At 39.2% G+C, this 14,767-nt stretch overlaps 1 protein-coding gene across 1 annotated transcript in view; it reads left to right on the top strand.

The window, feature by feature from the left end:
• Positions 1–14,375, top strand: part of HACE1 (HECT domain and ankyrin repeat containing E3 ubiquitin protein ligase 1) — a gene marked incomplete at its 5' end in the record, with an annotated part of 35,625 nt that extends 21,250 nt beyond the window's left edge. Inside the window, 8 exons of the mRNA XM_009071076.1 lie at positions 124–461; positions 3,249–3,317; positions 4,994–5,081; positions 6,992–7,103; positions 7,199–7,296; positions 7,485–7,572; positions 8,767–8,916; positions 14,143–14,375. Coding sequence (XP_009069324.1) covers positions 124–461; positions 3,249–3,317; positions 4,994–5,081; positions 6,992–7,103; positions 7,199–7,296; positions 7,485–7,572; positions 8,767–8,916; positions 14,143–14,375 — 1,176 coding nt within the window. The remainder of the gene's footprint in view (positions 1–123; positions 462–3,248; positions 3,318–4,993; positions 5,082–6,991; positions 7,104–7,198; positions 7,297–7,484; positions 7,573–8,766; positions 8,917–14,142) is intronic.
• Positions 14,376–14,767: the final 392 nt, after the last annotated feature.

Raw genomic sequence — 14,767 nt, 5'->3', positions numbered from 1 at the left:
TTCATGCATAGTATTTATTTCGTGCATGATATTTATTTGCCTTAAGAGGATTATTGCATTATTAATATTATCTAATGTCATCATGTTCATTTTCTGTGTGTTTTTTTCATGTGTTTATTGCAGCCACTGGAACTGCTCTGGCATTCTCTGGACGAATGGCTCGTTCTTATAGCCACAGAGCTGATGAAAAACAAAAGGGACTCTGCCAACATTACTTCTATTTTACTGAAGCAAAAAGGACCAGATCACCAGGATGGTACTCCTGAACCTTCCTTTGCCGCTGCAGGAACCGAGGGAAGAAAAGAGCTGTCCAATGATGCTGTGGAGTTAAAAGCATATGATGTTGCTGGGAAGCAGGAAACTTGTGCTGATTGTCAGGATGTTATCTCCATGACAGCAAACAGGCTAAGTGCTGTCATTCAAGCCTTCTATATGTGCTGCTCCTGTCAGATGCCTCAGGGGTAAGGAGAGGATCCCATTTGTTACCCCAGCTATTACCATTTTAAAATCACAAATGCTTTCTTGGAAGAATGTTGGTGCTGAGCAGATTATATTAGTGACAGTCAAAGGTGTATTCTTATTAATGCTTTCACTAGCTCAGTTATTTTAATGCTTTTTATTTTTCTGGCTCTGATGGCACCAAACACACTGCAGATTTTCCATGGTGCTGCTATGAATGTGACTGCATTGGGGCAGATTTTGTATTAAATATCTAATGGCTCTTTGTAATCTTGTATAGTATACATGCAGGTAATATAATTTTGAAACTTATCTGTATTTGCTGTTGGTTATTAATGTGAAATTATCCCTAAATTTAATGTGATTGTCCAACAAGAAGCTCAGAAAAAAGAAAAAGTGAATTAGCGTTGTGTATGAAAACAAGGACTGAGGCAAAACGTGCCTGATTATATTTCAGAAGTTTATAACAAGGAGTGTGCAATCTCAATGTAACACTCATTTGGAATCCTGTTCCAGGTTGGCAAACATAGAGCTTTGTGTGCAACAGGCAGTACATCTTACATAAATTTAATACCATCAGTGTTTCTTTAGAAAGAAAACAAGTGTGACTACTGCAACTGGGGTCTTAGTCTGTCCGAGATGGTTATGGATTATATTCGTGAACTTGCAAGTAAAGAATCCTTTGGCCTTCGTGAGTGGAGGATTAGGCAAGTACAGCGGTGTTACAAGCTCCCTGAGGAATCTAGAAGCAAGGTCCCTACTACATGACAACTCTTGTTTTTTTTCTGGCCAATATGAGGGTTTTTTTCCTTTATCTGCCAACCTGAGTGGAATAAAAGCTTTCTAACTGGCCAGTAATGGTTGTCTGGGGCATGCTTCTGGAAGATGATTTGCGGCCAACATGTTCCACAAGCACCTCAGTACTTTCACTTTAAATTTTGCTCCACCTTTAGAAAGGAACTGCTGTTTAGCCATTTTCCTTGACATCTCCTTCAGGCCTTACTAAGATAAAATGTAGTAGTGTTTACAGCAGCCAGATGAAAAGCAGCAATGTTTACAGAGGTGATTGAGTGTGTTCCCCCTGCCACCATTCATCTCTTTATATCAAAATTCTGTCACAGAGGTGACTCTCCCTGTGTCCAGGTGACTTGCTGATGGGCCTGGCTCAATGGGCCTGTCTCTAAGCATAATTCATGCTTTAGGTTCAGGAGAACTCTACCCAAGTTTCACTGGCAATTACGATTATTAAAGCCAGGAGAGAGTAAGAACTGTTTAAATAACAACTGAGAGAACTTTCTGAGATGGGGAAAGTAAGGCTGAATTTTGTGTTGCTTTAGGGCTTTTTAGAACTGTGTAGAGAATACAAAGATCTGAGACTTGCTCTGTTGTACTGAAGTTTTCATGTTAATAGGAGTAAATGGCACAATGGTATAATTCTGCCATCTTCAAGTAACATTTGAAATTACAACAAACTACTTTCTCAGACAAAAAAAATTAAAATGGCTCTAATTTTAGTTTTGAATGTCCTTATGTTTAATGGAGGAGAGTAAACAAAGCTCACAGCTTTCCATTGTTCCCAACATTCATATAACACAGATGGCATTTCATGTCGGTTAACATTTGAAATATTGAGATTATTTTCTTTTACTTCGTTTTCTTCTGTAAATGCTGGTATTGAATCCAGGCATTCTTCGTTAATATACTGAGATTAGTGTCTTGAGTTTTCAGCATCAAATATGATGGGGATCATGTTTTTTCGTTTCAGGGAAGACTGTCTTGGTCGTTTAATACTTTCAGATCATCTCCCAGACTAGATGTGTGTTTAAAATGTTCATATTTGGGCTCTGGAAGATTTTATTTGCTTGCTTGGTTTGTGGGGGGGTTTTGTGCAGAAGAGTAAAAGGATATGGTGAGGCTTGTTTCTTCAGAACAGACTAAGGGAGAGAGGGAAAGTAGCTCAATTTTATATAAAAGTAGCAGCTCTTGTCTAAATTGGTGTGGGGAACAGGAACAGTTCTCAGATCGTTATACTTACGGTACTATTTTTCACAGCCTTTCAAGAAACTTGATGAGAGGACTTTGTGTTTGCAAGTTTTCATTAGCTTGTGCTGAAGCTAAAGGATCCAATAAGATTTAAAAAAAGAAAGAAACAAGCAGAACATAGATGTAAATAAATGGAGTAAAATTTTCACCCATGTTATTCCTTCCCTTGTTATCCAGATAGATACAAAGGAGGAAAAAAAAAGTCAAGTTTCTTACTAGTGTGAGACTACTGCCTGGCAAGTAGTTTTGTTACATCATGATGCTGTTAAATACCCTTTTGCCCTCATTATGAAGTTTGCTAAGTTTGAAGGTTATTTCTTCCTGGCTCTTGTTCTCACATACCACAATTTGCAAAGTGTGTGGTGAGAGTTTTATACTACAAAGTAGAATATAGAACAGCCATTGTGCATATAATATCAGCCTTTCCATATATGCTGTATTGAATCCATTGTTGTTTTGCAAACTGGAAAGATTTATTAGAAAAATGTGTATATCCGTTAATCTGAGCTTTTCTTGTTTGAGCAGTTAGTAATAGTGGTAATGTTGTTTGACCTTCTTGGTTATTGGCATCTTTGTCTTTTCTCTTATTTTATTATGGGGTCTTAATGCTGCTGAGTACTTAATTTCATGATGAAAACAATATCAGTTTCTGTTTGCATTGTGGTTTACTTTTTTTCAAAGAGTAACAGTTCCTGTAATTCAGATTCAATGTCACTAACCAAAAGCATCTTATGATTTTTGAACAGGATGACGTCGCCTCGTTTTATAGAATTTGTTTGTAAACATGATGATGTCCTTAAGTGTTTTGTTAACAGGTAAGCTTCAAGAAATGTGGACTTTCTAATCCGTCCACCCAAAAGCTCAAACTCATTTTTATTGAGTTGTATTTTTAGGCTGTTGTTGTGACATATGTACTGTATACTTTAATGGTCCTACTGAATTCAAGGGAGTGTAGATGAATGATTCAGAGCTCAGACTTAAATGAACTCTCCTGCATATTTAAGTGATCTATTTGTAAGAGTCTGTGGGATTTAATGAACAAAATCTATTTCACAGAGCAACAGAGTAATTTCTTTAATGGATTCTTTCCTCATATTTGTTCCAAATAAAGGCTCCCCTTTTGAGGCAGATGAAAACTTTCATTTGTCCTCAAGTATACCTGGACAGGGGCACTCTCTGCTGGGTGAAGAACTGGCTGGATGGCCCAGAGAGTGGTGGTGAACAGTGCTGCATCCAGTTGGTGGCCGGTCACTAGTGGTGTTCCCCAGGGGTCAGTGCTGGGCCCAGTTCTCTTTAATATCTTCGTTGATGATTTGGATGAGTGGATTGAGTGCACCATCAGCAATTTGCAGATGACACAAAGTTGGGGAGGAGTGTGGATCTGCTGGAAGGCAGGAGGGCTCTGCAGAGGGACCTGGATAGGCTGGAGAGATGGGCTGATTCCAAGGGGATGAGGTTTAACAAGGCCAAGTGCTGGTCCTGCACTTTGGCCATACCAATCCCATGCAGCACTACAGGCTGGGGGCAGGGTCGCTGGAGAGCAGCCAGGCAGAAACAGACCTGGGAGTTTGGATAGGCAGAAAGCTGAACATGGGCCAGCAGTGTGCTCAGGGGGCCAGGAAGGCCAATGGCATCCTGGCCTGGATCAGGAACAGTGTGGTCAACAGGACCAGGGAGGGGATTCTGCCCCTGGACTCGGCGCTCGTGAGGCCACACCTTGAGTACTGTGCTCAGTTCTGGGCCCCTCAGCTCAGGAGGGACATTGAAGTGCTGGAGCAGGTCCAGAGAAGAGCAATGAGGCTGGTGAAGGGACTGGAGCACAAGTGGCATGAGGAGAGGCTGAGGGAGCTGGGGGTGTTCAGCCTGGAGAAGAGGAGGCTCAGGGGAGACTTTATCACCCTCTGCAACTCCCTGACAGGAGGTTGGAGTCAGGTGGGGGTTGGTCTCTTCTCCCAGGCAACCAGCAGCAGGACAAGAGGGCACAGACTCAAGTTCTGCCAGGGGAGGGTTAGGTTGGATATTAGGAAGAGATTTTTTATGGAGGGAGTAGTCAGGCATTGGAATGTGCTACCCAGAGAGGTGGTGGATTCACCATGCCTGGAGGTTTTCAAACTGAGACTGGATGTGGCACCTAGTGCCATGGTCTGGTAACCATGGTAGGATTGGACTTGGTGATCTTGCAGGTCTTTTCCAACCTGGCTGATTCTATGATTCTGTGACTTCTTAAGGGAATCTAAACCATCTTTGTACAATTGGCTGTTTCTAGAGTTTCTCTGGGACTACCCAGTTTATAGCCTTGTCTCTGTGTGGGGAGATACTTCTAATGGATGTGGTAGAATGAGTCATTTGGAAACAAGGATTAGCAAAAAAGGCAAAATGCAAGCAGAACTTTTCTATGTGACTAATGCTACTGTTTCTTCATGTAGTCTTTTTGTATCATGAAGCATTTGTTTTTAATCTCTAACAGACTTCTAACCTATTTTTCTTTCAGAAATCCCAAAATAATTTTTGATCACTTTCATTTTCTTCTTGAGTGTCCTGAACTAATGTCCAGATTTATGCACATCATAAAAGCTCAGGTAAATGTCAGGAGATGCTTTGTTACAACTTCTAGGAATATGCAGAAGGTGTTGTGTTTAAAAATAATATTTAAAGAAAATATATTTGGAGGGGATGGAAGAACTAAGTGTGGCCTCTAATGCTTTGGAATCTGGGATGTAGAAAAAGCAGATTAAACAGACATGGCAGGCAAATTTCTGTACTTGTAATACTTTAAAATGTGTGAGTCCATTTGAGATAATCAATATTGAATATGTCTTACAAGTCCAACTCTGAGTTAAACAGTTAAATTTCTATTATTAATCTATTTGGGCACATCTAATAGATTGAGCTTTAAAATGCTATGCTTTTCCCCTAATTACCTTTTGAGACAAACCAGAGGATAAATACAGCACTGTTAGATGTTTTAGCCATAGTTTATTAGTGACAGCTCCATTAGTGAAACATCATGTTGTTTTGTTACACTTTGCCCTGTTTCCTACCATTTCATTCTGTTTCTTTGTTTTGTTTTGTTTTTTCCTGAGTAAAATCATAAACTAATTTCTCAGTTTGACATGGGACATGAATTCAAGATTAAAGAGTTACTCTAGGGAAGACTAGTGTAGCTACATGGAGAAATTAGCAAGCGAACCCCTGTGTGGAAGTCTGCTGCTTTACAGAACACTGGAGTCTTAAGCATCTGCTGTGTTTTCATTGCTTACCTTTGAAAGATTATGATTGTCTATGTGTAGCTCAGGAATAGAGCTGTGTATTTGTTCTATTACAAATGAGGATGGAATTTGGGCCATAATGAGCTATCTGGAACTCCTTCATTTAACACACGCTGGTTTACTTTTGCTTTGTTCTCCATTAGAAAAGATTCCTTACTTAAAGGAATTTTGATCTACTATTTTCATCAAATACAGAATTTGCTGAAAACAAAGGTAAAATTCTTCAGCCCAACCAGAACACCCCCCCTGTCCCCACAGTTGTGGAAAGGCTGTTCCAAGAACTTTATTTCCTTACTTGTGAACAGTAACGTTTGTTACAGTGCTGTTATTTTAAAGGTACATTGTTTTCAGCAATTTGGTTTCTTTTTTAGGGACATGGTGTAGGTGTATTTGTTATTCATTCTTTAGTTGAAATGAGTGTCTTTGAAATTCATTACCTGTGAGTAATAGAGACCCCAAGAACTGATACCCTGTTTGTTAGATCAGCTACATGTACACGCTGTAGATTGTGATGGATGAGAAGGGCCATACTTGCATCTTGGAAGAGCTGCAGAATGTCAGTCTAAATACTTGACAAACAAGCTAGAACCTTCTCAACTAGGAATTGCTTTGGAAAGTTTCTGATTCCTTTGTGCTGTTTTAAATTGCCAATGGACTTAGTGTCACCATCCCTGGAAGTGTTTAGGAGGCATCTGGATCCGGAGCTGGAGGATCTGGTTTAGGGGTTACAGCAGTGTCAAGTTAATGGTTGGGATTAATGATCTTAGAGGTCTCCTCCAAGCCTAATGATTCTGTGATTCTAACTGTACTACAAATAAGGCTTGTTTATATCACTTGTGCTTCTGTGCTCAGCTCTGGTTGATTATCAGTAATTTTACGGAAGTCAGTGACTTATTTCTTGACTAGATTCCTGCACCCCTCCCCACCCCGTAAGTAGTTTTGAGCTGGTTTTCTCTTGTGTGGAGAACTTTGATAGCTGTTTCTGGCTAACTGGTGGTCCAGCCTTTCTGCCTACCCAACTTCAGCATAATACCAAACTTCAGCAAGCACTTAAGGGCATGCCTAGTCCTTTCCTCTTCCCAAAATCCTGTAACATATTGAGGTAACATCTCAGAAATTAATTGAGAAGTGTGCATAACCATTTTCCAGTCAGGCTTTTGAGAGAGGAATTATCCAGTGGAGTGCATCAATATAATATGGTTTGCACCTTTTTTTTGCAGCCATTTAAAGATCGCTGTGAATGGTTCTATGAACATCTGCATGCTGGGCAGCCAGACTCAGACATGGTGCACAGACCTGTCAATGAGAATGACATCCTTTTGGTTCACAGAGGTAGTGTGTTACAAATGCAATGAGTGTCTCTTTGAAACACATTGAAATGTACTGAATTAAGATGAAAAAAACCCTAATTGGTGCTTTGTATTTAGATTCTATTTTTAGGAGTAGCTGTGAAGTCGTGTCTAAAGCAAATTGTGCAAAACTAAAGCAGGGGATTGCTGTGAGATTTCATGGAGAAGAAGGCATGGTGAGTAAAACTCCATGGTTTTCTTTCATGGGATTTTCATGTGGAAATACTAATTGTCTTTCACAAGTATTGTTTTGAACTAAATCCTGCTTTAAAATGACGTTAAAAGAAATATGTGGCTACCCAGTATAACTGTTGGTGCAGTGCAAGTTCTGTGTACTAATATGTTTTATTCTTTTGGCATGCAGGGACAGGGTGTGGTACGTGAATGGTTTGATATCTTATCCAGTGAAATAGTTAACCCAGATTATGCCTTATTTACCCAGTCAGCTGATGGTATGTCTCTGCCTTCTTTTTGTCCTAATTTTAGGGTGTCAGCATTTCTAAAAGCATTTTTATAATCCAAAAAAGAGTTGCGTAATTGTTTTCAGAATATAAGATTATTACTTTTTAAAGCAACACTGACAGAATTAATCTCATATATAGAGAATTGATGTATTCATTGTATATTTTTGTAACAACAGATGAAATATTTTTCTTAATTTGAAGTTTCCTTCTCTTCTTGCCTGAAGAGGAGAGTGAGTTGTTGGTTTTATTGAGTCTATGCTTTTTCTGCTTGGTACTATTAGGAGATAACATTTTGAGAGCAGTATATAAAGTGTTTTCCTTTCTTCTGCATCTGCAAGGGAAGTGTGGAGGTATCCCTTAATCTGCTTTTAGCAATCTGTAAATTAAAACAGTTAATTTTTTGTTGTAAAATCAGAAGTTGATCTCCACAAGTTTCCCTTGTATTTAACTTCTTGTTTTTTTGGGTTCTTCGTATAAAAGATTTCACATCATTGTCATCAGTGGTAAATGTTGTGTTTTCTGCCTTACAAGGTCTTGGCAAGTGGTAAAGGATTCAGTCAACAGTAGAGGCTTGGATTATTTGATGAAAGCTGAAAGGAAGAGTTCAGGGATGTCTGTTTGAGGTAGTCTTTTTCAAGGAGACCAGGAATGGATCTGGCTGGAGATAGAGGTGTTCAAGACCTGTCTGGACACAATCCTGAGCCACATGGCTCCAGGGTGGCCCTGCTTGAGTAGGGAGGTTGGACCAGATGACCTGTTGTGGTCCCTTCCAACACTGATTCTGTGAGAGGAAGGAGATACATTCTGATCCTTCCTTGAGCACATTCACAAGCTGATAGAAGCAAAGCCCATTAGAGTGAGCAAAAACCACATGTAGTGATACAGTAAGATGGAGAACCAAATTTAGGGGTTCATAATTAATCCTTTTGTGGATGATAATTATTTCAGAGCGCTGCCTTGGAGAGTGGCTGAGCAGTATCACTGTAATAATAGGATGCCATTACATTCTAGTACATTTCTTTCTGATGTTTTTTTTTCTTCGTGTGTGTCAACAAAAAAACCCAAACAGACTTCCACAACCCCAAAATAAAACTCTTGCAGTGGTTTCAGTTGCTTAGTATATTAGATTAAAAACTTCACTTAAAAAAACCAGTAAAACATGATAATATTTTTATTTTATAGGAACAACTTTCCAGCCCAACAGCAACTCTTCTGTAAATCCAGATCATTTGAACTACTTCCGTTTCGCGGGCCAGATCCTCGGGCTAGCCCTGAATCACAGGCAGCTGGTGAACATCTATTTCACAAGGTCATTCTACAAACATATTCTTGGTATGGTTTTATTAAAATCCTCTTTTACTAGTCCTAATGGTTGTCTGAGCAGCATACTTTTTCCTTTCTTCCTTTTGTGTGTGTGTGTGTGAAAAAGTCTTGGAAATTAATGTCTTTGCTAGTCTTTTCTGTACATCAGAGTCACAACATAATATGGCAGTAATGGCTATTCCAGTCTGAGTCTCACTTAGGAATTGTAGTAGTTGCAAAATATGGAAATAAATTAGCAAAACTGTGTGGGAATATTTATACAGTTAGCAACTTTTAATAAAGTAGCTGATTTTATATTTGAATATGAATCTTAAATTAAAGACAAGGAAGGCATCATTAATCTGTCTAAAGTATAATCACATAGTTTAGTTGTCTTTAATATTGCTGACTGGGAATGCCTGAAAGGCACTCTTGTGCAACCAATTGCTTTTTGTGGTGTGTGCAGTTCATCTGTCCTGCTGAGTAGTGTCATTCTTGAGAAATTAAAATAATTGTTCCTTACTTAACTTAAGACAGACTTACAAAGTTGAGCACGTTTGTTTGTGAACTCTGGCAAAGATCTATCAGGTATTTTTTATTGTGCCTGATGTTCTTCAGTCGTGTAATGCTTCAAGGAGGTGAAGCCATACTGTTGCAAATTTCCCTATCTACAACTCCAACAAATGCTCCTGATTTCCTGTAGTAGTGTTTCAGAAGTAATGCAGGTTCATCCCATTGCCTCAGCAAGGAAAGTTAATTCATATGCTTACTGTAGCATTCAAGAGGATTGGTCACAGGTCTTTATAAAACGTAACTCTTCTTTTTAGTAGAGGAGAACCTCCGTTAGCTGGTGGTATCTGTGGTCTACAGGTCTTCTCTGCTCTTCTTTGAGAACCTTTGTGCCTCTTGATTGTTCATCATAATTCCTGCCTTCTGCACTGTCATGAAAAACTTTTCCTCTTGCATGAAGATGTGATGGAATGGTAAATTTCCTCTGCATTCTTGTTACTCCTCTGAGTACATAAGCAGACAGAATTTCCTTTCTTTTTAAATGCTTTTCTTTAATCTTTGGAAGTACAAGATAGCTTGATGGTTTTTAGTAATCATTTTGTCTACCATGATGTTTGCTGAGTGCAGAACAGATCAACTCTTAACTTTGAATTTACTGTTTTTCTTCCCTGAAAACATTCAGGGAACACTGTTGCAGTTGGTTGATGGTGCAGGTTCAGTCATCTTTGTCAAGATCTTCTTCACAGAGCAATGTATGTTGCTCCTCTCCCTCAGTACTGCTTTGTGCTGCAGGAGAGTGACTCTGCACTGGGGACAAAGACAGTGGAGGACAACCAGTCTGAAGCAGCACCATGTTGGTAATGGTTCATCAGGCTTCTCTCCTCAGTAGGAAAGTAGTTCTAAAGTAGAAATGTTCATTGTGTGGCACAGTTAGCCACTCACTTAAGGGATGGCCTCTGACATCAAGAGATTCATCTGTGTGAGCAATCTCTGCTCACTCTCTGCCCAGTTGGGTTGGAAGGGATCTTAAAGATACCTTGGACAGGAACACCTTCCACTAGATCAGGCTGCTCAAAAGCCCCATCTGGTCTGGTCTTGAACACTTCCAGGGATGGGGCTTAACATTTTCTCTGGGCAACCTATTCCAGTGCCTCACCAGCCTCACAGTCAATAGTTTCTTCCTAATATCCAATCTAAACCTGACCTCTTTCAGTTTAAAGCCATTCCCCCAGTACTCAAGTTGGGATCTCATGCGAGTGGAGTAGAGGGGCAGAATCACCTCCTTCAGCTTGCTGTTGAACACTTCCAGGGATGGGGCTTAACATTTTCTCTGGGCAACCTATTCCAGTGCCTCACCAGCCTCACAGTCAATAGTTTCTTCCTAATATCCAATCTAAACCTGACCTCTTTCAGTTTAAAGCCATTCCCCCAGTACTCAAGTTGGGATCTCATGCGAGTGGAGTAGAGGGGCAGAATCACCTCCTTCAGCTTGCTGGTCACACTTCTTTCAGTGCAGCCCAGGACATGGTTATGAATAATGCCCACAGGGTAGTCTCCATGTGATATACGCACCAAAACCAAAAACTTATGTTTCTGCTGTTCAATGACACCTTGAGAATAGTGATGTGTTGCTCTTGTCATCTCTTTTGGAAATGACTGCTAATGAATTTGGGTTCCTTACTAGTTTGGCTCATGATTATATACTTGATTTGTTGTTTTCTAAATTGACAAATGACCTATTATTTACTTTGTTTCTTTTTTTCTTTTTCTTTTTTTCCATTTTGCTAGAGTAACTATTGCATACTGAGCAGCTGTCCATAGTCTCTTAATAAGATCAGTCCTAGTAAGATCTCGTCATTCTGTTGAGCAGGGATCCTGGAACTTTGTAGAGCTCTGTACACATTGAACTTGTGTAAGTTCAAAAGGTTCACAGCTGTTTATAACTTCTTGTTACTTGTCAGACATAGAGAACTGGAAAAAGTAAACCTTCACTTCCCATAGTGGCTTTTTCTGCCTCAATCACAGATTTAAACCTTTCCAAGGCCTTTGCTGTTAGTTTTGTGCATCTCCTGTCTTCTTGCTTAAGGAATCAGAGTTGCACAGCAGCAAGTGCTCCTGAGAGTTTTTTGGTTTAGGTTCAGCTGTGGGTTCTGCTAACTGTTGTTCATGCAAGATACGAGTTATGAGATTATAGACATACAAATTCTCTTCAGCTGCTTTTCAGGTTTTAAGTAAAGGAGTATGAAATCTTTTGAAGTCTGAGACTGTTTCCATTCCTTTGGTTTTTCACCTTGCACTGAGATCCTTGTTTTCTGTAGCCTTTCCTGTTGATGGCACTGAAACCACCAGTTGTGGGGTAAGACCTTCTGTATCTGAGGAACAGTGTGAACCTCTTTGAAAGGAACTCCTCTATTTAGTCAACAGACTAAATAGACCTTAATTAGAAGCTAAAATCTGTATGAACAAATGTGGCTTCTTTTTGAGACTCAGGTGTGTATATGCACCTTTTTCCACTGTGGTAAATTGAGATCTTTCTGTAACAATATCTGGTAGGCAAGGAAAGATCACCAACTTAAGTGATGACTCAGCTAACACACAACCAATATGCTTTATGAGGGGTTAGGTATGTAGCATGCATGACTTCTTTAGTGTGTGCTGTGAAATAAAACGTTACTCGATAGGTCTGCATGTTTATTAAGACTGCACTCTATTACAGGCATAGTACAGGCAGAAATGTAGTCAGGAATTAATAAGGCCTCTTAGGTTTGATTTTCTCACACTTATCTGTCTGTCTTCTGCTTAAACAAAGGGAGAGAAGATAGTTTTTAGTGCTGTTTCCAGTTTGTATTTTTTTAAGGAGCCAATTACTTTTCTGTTTGGAAAAGGAAACTTCCACCTCCAGCCCACAAAGACACATAGCAGATGAATGCTGATCTGTGCCATCTGCTGTTAGACTTCCAGTCTTCTCTTTCACAGGATGATATAAAGTACTCCTTGAAATGGCATAAACAAAAGTAAAAATTAATTTCTGTGTCAGTGTGTTTTGAACTGGAGGCCTTAAATCCTTGAATATTCAATGAACTTATCTCAGAGCTTACCTGTAGTATCTTTTTGAAGTTCTGTGGTGCACAGAAATACCTGCTTATCACAATTATGCTAAGATAGAGTTCTCTTGCTTTTCAAAGTACAGGTGCCTTAAGGGTATACAGGAGAAAGGTACACAGTATTTCATGGGATTCAAATTTTGTCTTGATCAGTCTGGTGGAGTTTCTTTGCTGCCTGCTTGAGTCTATTGCTTAGTAAAATACCTGTCAAGCAAATGAGTGAGCTTAGTGCTTTGGTCTCACAACATGCTGACTGTGAGTGTACTGTCATCATAACACTCCAGTTTCTTCTCTGAAGGAGTCTGATTCCTCCTTTTCAGCCTTCTTTTCTCACATGTTTTGTTTATATCCCTCAGAGACATCATTGTTTTCACATTTCATATGTGAAATGCACAAGTACTTACTGGTTGGCAAAAGTGAAAGTCCACTAGAAACTACTAGACAGCTGTTAGATTTTTTTGTTTGTTTGTTTTTGAGAGAGATGACAGTAATTAGTAAGTTACCTATCCGTCTCTTAAACTGGAGGTTTGCTTGATTTTGTTAGAAAAACAATGCCTTGCAGTTTGTGTACACAGCACTTCAGCACTAGTCAGCTCTTCAGGAAAAGTGTTTGCACTTACATGTTTGCAGTGGCTGCTAACCTTTGGATTTTGTGCTGTTCTCTGGGGTACTGTGTCTGCAGTCCACAGTGTGCTAAGGCACCTACTAATGGGCACCCTCATGACACTGCAGAATGTACAGAAAAAGGTAAAGCCAAGACAATACTTCCCAATAACTTGCTTTTCTCTGAGCCTGCTACCACCCTTACCCCCTGCCTCTTTTTCCTGGGTTCGTATCTGTCTTGCTAGAGTTGAAGTACCTATCATGGCAGAGTTAAACTAATTTGGGTTTGCTTTCTTATGTGGTGAAGATGGTACTTCTCTTGCATAAACCCAGGTTCACCTTGCTCTGAGTACATTTACTCAAATGTGTTTGAGTGCCATGTCTGTGAAGGGGCTGTAAATAGACAGTTTCTGTATTGGATAAAAGTCAAACTTCTACCAACTTTCCTTTTAATGCTTCTAAATGACTTGCAAGTTCAGTTTGAAAATGTAAAATTCCTATAAATGGTTTATTTCAACTGTATAGTAGATGTAATTTAAAACATGGTTAAAAAGAAGAAAACTGAAGAGCAGAAGAGTTTTTTCTGAGTTACAGAAAGGTTGTCTCCTCCCCAGATAATGTTCTGGAGGGAAAGATGATATTGTAGAGAATTATGGTATTTGGGCTTCTAAAAGTTATGTAGAAAATGCGAAGGTTTTGTAGGGAACATTTAATGGTGCATGTTCAGTATGGTAAGATGCTTTTACTGAACTCCGTTAGTGAGCTAAAATTGTGCAAATTGCTGTTGCTCGAGTGGTGTAGCATTTGCTTCACCGGGGGAAAAAAAATACAGAGGAAACTTGATTCTGTAACATTTCAAAAAATGTGGCAAGTACAGTTCTGCTGTAGTTGGGAACAAGTGGATCCTTTTTCCCCTTTTCCTGTTACTGCATTATCCTGGTTTCTCTCTAGAGGGCAATCTTCTACCATATATTAAGTCAGAACCCTTTTTGCTTTATCCCATTGATTTGAGCAGTTTTGTCTCTTTGTTTTTTCCTAGGTATACCTGTAAATTATCAGGATGTAGCTTCTATTGATCCAGAGTATGCAAAGAACTTGCAGTGGATTTTAGATAATGATATTAGTGATCTGGGTTTAGAGCTGACCTTCTCTGTTGAGACTGATGTGTTTGGAGCCATGGAAGAAGTGCCATTGAAGCCAGGGGGTGCAAGTATACTTGTTACACAGGAAAACAAGGTGAGTGTACAGGTTTCTTCAGAAGTTAATAGTTGAGAAAAGCAATCAGACTGACTTTCTGAATAACTGGAAGGGTAAATGAAGAAGAATTCCTCACATCTGTTATAATTAAAATCTTGATAATTATAATTGTCTAAAAATGTAGGTAATAGGTCACTACTTGAGGTGAAACTTCTCTAGTAAATTCAAACATACCTGCATTAAACTGAAATTAAATACCTGTTTTCAAGGAGAGAAAAAAAATAAAAAATTGCCAACACTCTTCCCCCTGTTCTAGCTTAGCATGTTATAGAAATAGTACTATTTAAACCTTTGAAAGAATTCAGGTTTGGGTCTCTTCTTTCTGATAGAGCTGTGGGAAGGAAATAGGATCAGCTTCAAATGAAGGGTTTATTTAGAAGATTGCAAATATTCCTAAAGTCATTATA

This window comes from Acanthisitta chloris, unplaced genomic scaffold (assembly GCF_000695815.1).
Source record: "Acanthisitta chloris isolate BGI_N310 unplaced genomic scaffold, ASM69581v1 scaffold27883, whole genome shotgun sequence".
NCBI lineage: Eukaryota > Metazoa > Chordata > Aves > Passeriformes > Acanthisittidae > Acanthisitta > Acanthisitta chloris.
This window is presented reverse-complemented; position numbering and strand designations above follow the sequence as displayed.